Source organism: Ranitomeya variabilis, chromosome 1 (genome assembly GCF_051348905.1).
Source record: "Ranitomeya variabilis isolate aRanVar5 chromosome 1, aRanVar5.hap1, whole genome shotgun sequence".
Lineage (NCBI taxonomy): Eukaryota > Metazoa > Chordata > Amphibia > Anura > Dendrobatidae > Ranitomeya > Ranitomeya variabilis.
Window position 1 is genome coordinate 304,067,196 of NC_135232.1, and position 6,000 is coordinate 304,073,195.

The 6,000-nt window shown below is 40.5% G+C and overlaps 1 protein-coding gene across 2 annotated transcripts in view; it reads left to right on the forward strand.

Moving 5' to 3' along the window:
* CORO1C (coronin 1C) overlaps positions 1 to 5,732 on the forward strand; it is a 116,996-nt gene extending 111,264 nt beyond the window's left edge. For both annotated transcript variants that reach the window (XM_077296176.1, XM_077296186.1), the window contains exon 11: positions 3,276 to 5,732. In XM_077296176.1, coding sequence (XP_077152291.1) covers positions 3,276 to 3,413 — 138 coding nt within the window. In that variant the 3' untranslated portion in view covers positions 3,414 to 5,732. The remainder of the gene's footprint in view (positions 1 to 3,275) is intronic.
* The last annotated feature ends 268 nt before the right edge of the window (positions 5,733 to 6,000 follow it).

Sequence of the window (6,000 nt, forward strand, 5' to 3'; positions counted from 1 at the left end):
ACACACACACACACACACACACACACACACACACACACACACACACACACTCGCACCCACACCTTTATATATTAGATAATCCAATACTAATAGATAGCTGAAAATAGTGGAGCACATTTGATGAACGCTTCCAATATAAAAACCAAATGGACCAAAATAATATATGTATATGTGTGTATATGGTATATGATATGTGTGTGTATATGTATATATATGTGTATATATATGTATGTCTAGCTATATATATCTTCTTGGCTCTGTTATAAACCTCTTTAAAGCACCAAGGGGTTCAAGTGGGGATTTCCACTGTTTAGGCACGTCAGGGACCCTCCAAACGTGGCATGGCGTCCGCTCTCAATTCCAGCCAATTATGTTTTCAAAAAGTTAAACCTTACTCCTTCCCTTCTGAGCCCTGCCGTGCTCCCAAACAGTGGTTTTCCTCCACACGTGCAGTGTAATAACTCTTCTGGCATCACGGCATGGCCTCTCGTCTCTCACACTATCTTACCCACTGCTCCAGGCCATGATGTGGTTTCTGTTTCATGCCAGCTGCATATTCTGTGTCTCTTCTCTCTGCATGCTTCCTGGCTGTGTGTATAGGGGGGCGGCGCCTGAACTCTCTGGTTCTTATAGGAATCAGGTGCATCTGTCTAATCTGTTCCTGACCAATTACGAAGAGGCCTCCAGTATATAGTGCAGCTCCACCCAGTGGTCTGGCCCCGTGCAATGTGTTAGCTCAGTTTGTGCTTAGCTTCTGAGTTTGCCAGGCCTTGCTCTGTGTTACTCCCTCTCTAGAGACTTTTCTCCTTGCCTTGGTCTTGTTTTCCGCCCTCCAGGAGGCAGAATATCCTGGTCCTTGTTTCTTGTCTTGTCCCATTTCCTTGTCTGAACTTGGTCTTATCTCTGTCTCCTTGTCTGTGGCTTCCTTCCCTGCTGTGTCTTTCCTCGTGTTCTCAGTCTGCTTACACTCCGCACTCTTGCGGCTCTGCCTGCTCTGTTCCTTTGTGGCTTTACCTCTGCTCCGCTCTCCTGCGGTTCTGCTCCTTTCTACTCTGCTTATCTTCTGCTGCAGTAATCTCTTGCTGCAGTTCCTCTCCGCACTCCTGCAGTTCTGCTCCTTTCTACTCTGCTTATCTTCTGCTGCAGTAATCTCTTGCTGCAGTTCCTCTCCGCACTCCTGCAGTTCTGCTCCTTTCTACTCTGCTTATCTTCGGCAGCTGCAGTAATCTCTTGCTGCAGCTCCTCTCCACATTCCTTGTGGCTCCGCTCTGCTTAGCTTTTATTACTGCGCTATCTCTTGCTGCTCTACCGCTCCTATCCGCAGCCTTGCGATTCTCTTCCAGTCTGAACAGGTCTCAGCCTGTTCCTTCTTTCTCCTTTCCTTCTGGCTTGTTTCCGTACCTGCATCTCCTGTGTGAACAGGTCCCAACATACTGTTCCTTCATACCTCATTCCTTTCTGCTTGTCTCCTTTCCTGCACCTCCTGTGTGAACAGGTCCCTACCTGTTCCTCCATACTACATATCCGTACCTGCACCTCCTGCGTGAACAGGTCCCTACCTGTTCCTTCATACACCACATCAACCAGTCCTGTGTTCTCTGCCGTGCCTTCCAATCCAGTGTTCCTGCCAGTCCTGCTGTTCCTGCCGTGCCTTCCAGTCCTGTGTTTCTGCCGTCCTAGCCAGTCCTGTGTTTCCTGCCGTGCCTTCCAGTCCCGTGTTTCCTGCCTGATTCCTGCAGCAATCCTGGTGTTCCTGTCTCCCAAGTGGGATCAGCAGCCACAGCCAGACACCACCCTGGAGTAGCACCTGGCAGCTGCCTGCTGCACAAGCCTGACCTCACCATCAGAGGCTCCAGTGAAAACCCAGGCAGCTGTCATAGTCACGCCCCTTCCAGGGTAGTCTGGTTTGTGGCACAGTGGGGTCACAAACCCTCCGAGCTCACGCCCACCAGTCAGGGCGGGAGCGTGACATGCAGTATCTTCACAACAATTGTTTTAGGTCGATTTTTCTGCTGTTACCCTTATTAAAATGTAAAATTTGGGTCTAAAAGATGATTTTTTTTTGTGTGTTGAAAAAATGTGTTTTCTAATTTTTATGACTCTACTTTATAAACTTATGTGAAGCACCCGGGAGTTTAAGGTGCTCAGACATCTAGACAAGTTCCTCGAGGGATCTAGTTTCCAAAATTGGGGTATGTGTGTGTACTGTTTAGGCACATCAATGGCTCTCCAAACGCGACCTGGCATCCATTCTCGATGGCAGCTAATTTTACATTCAGAAAATCAAACACGACTCCTTTCCTTTCTGAGCCCTGCCGTACACCCAAACAGTGGTATTCTCCCACATATGGTGTATCTGTGTACTCAGGAGAAATTGCACAAATATTTGGGTTCATTTTTTTTTTTCTTGATACCCTTCTGAAAAATAAAAAAAAAATTGTGTCCTTGGTAAATTTTCTGTGGAAAAAAAATAAAAATCGCTGCTCAACTTTTAACCCTTATAACTTCTTAGCAAAAAAAGAAGTTTCAAAAATTGTTCTGATGTAAAGTAGACTTGTGGGAAATATTGATTAACTATTTTGTGTGATACTGATTTTAAGTGCATAAAAATTAAAAGTTTGAAAATTGAGAAAAGAACAGAAATTTGGCAAAAATTTTGAAAATTCTCATAAACAAACGTAAGTCATATAGAAGAAATGTTACCACTATCATGAAATACAGAATGTCACAAAAATAAAATCTCTGAATCAGTGGCAACCGTTGAAGCATTCCAGACTTATTACTTCATAAAGTGGCACTGGTCAGAATTAAACATTTCAGCCTGGTCATTAACCTACAAAGTGGACCAGTCCTTAAGAGGTTAAGGTGAAAAAAATCAAGCCCACGCGCTTTTTTTTTTTATTTATTTTTTTGTGCAAATTTAGGAATTTTTTTTTTTTTTTACCACTTAAAGCAAAAAGCGGCTTGTTTGGTACCTTTGTAATTGTACTGAACGCAAGAAAAAAAATGCGTGATTTGTGCTGTTTTTTTTCTATTTTGCCACATTTCATTTTTTTTCTTCTCCTCTATCTATAATCTGGTACCTTACATGACTGAAGTTTTGCCTGGTACCACCCCAAACATAACCTTCTATTCAGTATTTTCTCATTTTGTATCAAATTCATAAAGTAAACATACAAAACGAACATTAACATTTTTGACCGTATATTTCATTGTTATATAGTGGTCTGATTAAAAAGTTTAATTTTCTCCTTTGTCACCATTGTTGTTTTCAGGCAAATGATGGAAAGTTGGATGAGGTGATGAGAGAACTGCGTTCAATGAAAGACCTCATCAGAGCCCAGGGTGAACGTATCTCCAAATTAGAAGATGTAATCGCCAATCTCACCAACAATGACACGTCTGAAGAATAAAATTAGCAAAACGATGTCTTAGCTGAGCTGGAGGTGCCCACTGCCAGATCACATTCCACACCCATCACTCTCCTCCGGGTCCTAGCAATGATAGCATTCCAGCACAGACTGTGTCCATCATTCCCATCCAAACACGGACATTCCACCTGCTCCCCTTCCACCAGGTGCCTCAACACGTGTGCCATTTCAGAAGTTTAGATAGCTGCCAGTTACTGAACTTCTGAAGTGTCACAAACTGTCGATATCCTAATCTTTATGTGGGCCTCATTGAAAAGGGGAAAGGCATTATAAAACAAGCCTCTGCTTAAAACCAAGAAACTTTTTGTTGATTAAAAGCCAAGATTTTTACCCTCATCTTTCAAGTGTTACATGACGATATTTCCTGTTTCCAAGATCAGTATATATATATTTTTTTATTTTTAAATTCTAGTTCTGATTGGAGTTTTCTGGATAGGGAAGGGTATATGGAAGAGATGGACCTATGCCACATTTTTTTTTTTTCTTGCCAAAAAAAACCTTGTTAAATATATTACAACCATGCATCTTATAGTATTTTTATTTTTAATGTAAAGGAGGAAACACTGTGTTACTGTCTGGAATCGCGAGAAAATAATTACCCATAAAAGCTTCATGAGTTTTATATAAATCTTTTTGCTATTGCGTGCAGTAAAATTTATTTTGCGTGTACATCAGAAGAGAAGAATTACACTTGAGAAGGGAATGGCTTAGCTGTAGCCTTTTTTCATATACTGTCATTTTTTTGTTTTTGTATTGTTTCTAAAGGTGTCAGTATTATATCTAGAAAGTGGAAATATAGTATTACAGTAAAACAAAACTCAGCCCTCGGAAGTGTTTGATGACCAGCTTAGTGGTAGTGTCTTACCAATCCAGTGACCAGATATTCACGTTTACAAAGGGGAAGGCTTTAAGTCTTTTAACATGATAAATTCTGTTCAAAGAAGACCCGTTTAGTTAAAGTTGTGTGTGTTTTTTGGGTTTATTTCTTGCCAAGCTGGAAAGTGAAAAGCGAAAATCTTGGCTGTGAGTTCTATTAACTCTGTGTACTTTGACCATCCTTGATTTCGTCAGCAGCCTTGATTTCGTCAGCAGCCTCGCTTTGCTGTCAGCATCTGAGAAGCTGCTGTGCCATTTTTCATATAAATTTAATCAGATTTTAAAAGGGAAAGTTTAGTATCTTATGTAAGGGATTTTTCTTTAGATTTACAGATGTTCAGCTGATTAAAAAGAAAAAGTAGGTGATGAGAGGAAGAGTTTGGCAGAAGCCTTATAGACACTGCAACTTTGAGCAGAATGAGATAACATAAATTGCCAACATGACTACATGCCATACTGCTTCATAGCCTTTAGCGTCATGGTTCGTTCTAAAGTTTCTTACAGGTTTGGGTTTTCTTTGCTGACATTAGTAGTGAATTGTATGTATCTGGAGGAGATAGCAATTTTCATCCATGTTTTTAACTAGAAGTACTCTGGAAAGCTCAGAAGCCAAAAATGAAGAGCTAAGCTATTTTACCTGTAGAGGTTATTGCATAGAGAATGAATTTGTAAGAAATACAGGGTATGGTAGTTGAAGATAAAGATAGCTTGGTAACTGCGGGCTGTACTGTTATGGTTTCTTTTTATAAATATATAAATAACCAAATTTTGTGTTGTAAACTACTTTCCAGTGCTATGTGCCATAGACCTGTTCCATGGTCTCCTTGGTCAACACTTCTGGCAATATACCTTGAAATCTTTTTTTTTTTTTTTTTTTTTTTTTTTTTCTTTAGTGGGCCTTTCCAGTGTGATGATGTATTTTCCATATGTCAAAATGAAAGAGTACTGCCTCACAACTTGAATTGCTGGAAAATTCCTTTTAATGACTGAGCCACTGCTAGGAGATAGGAACAAACTTGAACCTATCAATTTTGGTGGCGATGGATGATCAGTGTATGGAAGGGCCCTGACTCTGCCATGATGACAGATGCTAAATTTAAAAATGCCCAATTCCTTGTACTCGCTGGAGATAAGTAGTGACCCGAAGTGTCTTTGACAGTGGCATTGACTTACTCCCATCTCTTTCAAAACACATACGGTATACGCATGGCTGAGCCAAGTCTGTATGGTGGGGTTGGGGGAGGGGAGGTTAGTTATCTAAAGGGTATGGAACCTTTTAGGCCCTTAATATTTAAGAATGCAGGTTTGTCCAAGATTTTTTCCGATCTATAGCTCCAGTAAGCTGACGATCTATCAACTGTGGGTGATAGTGTTTGGTCTATTTGCTTGTGAAAAAAAATGTATGAATAAAGTGTTCTTTCTTAATGCCTCAGCGCCTAAATACAACAAGTACAGTATTGGGCAAAAGATTGAGATTACTAAAGTTTTTTGGTAAGTGCCTGTCATATTTGATAAGCTAATTTGTCATCATTCACAGATTTAGTAAATCACCACCTATACATTTTCTGACCCATATGCTATCTCACTGTACTTATTTCTGCAGTACCTACTCACATTCCAGAACACCCATATTCAGTCGTGAAGACATACATAAAAAAAAAAGAATGTAAGGAAAAAAAAAACTGTTCAAGAC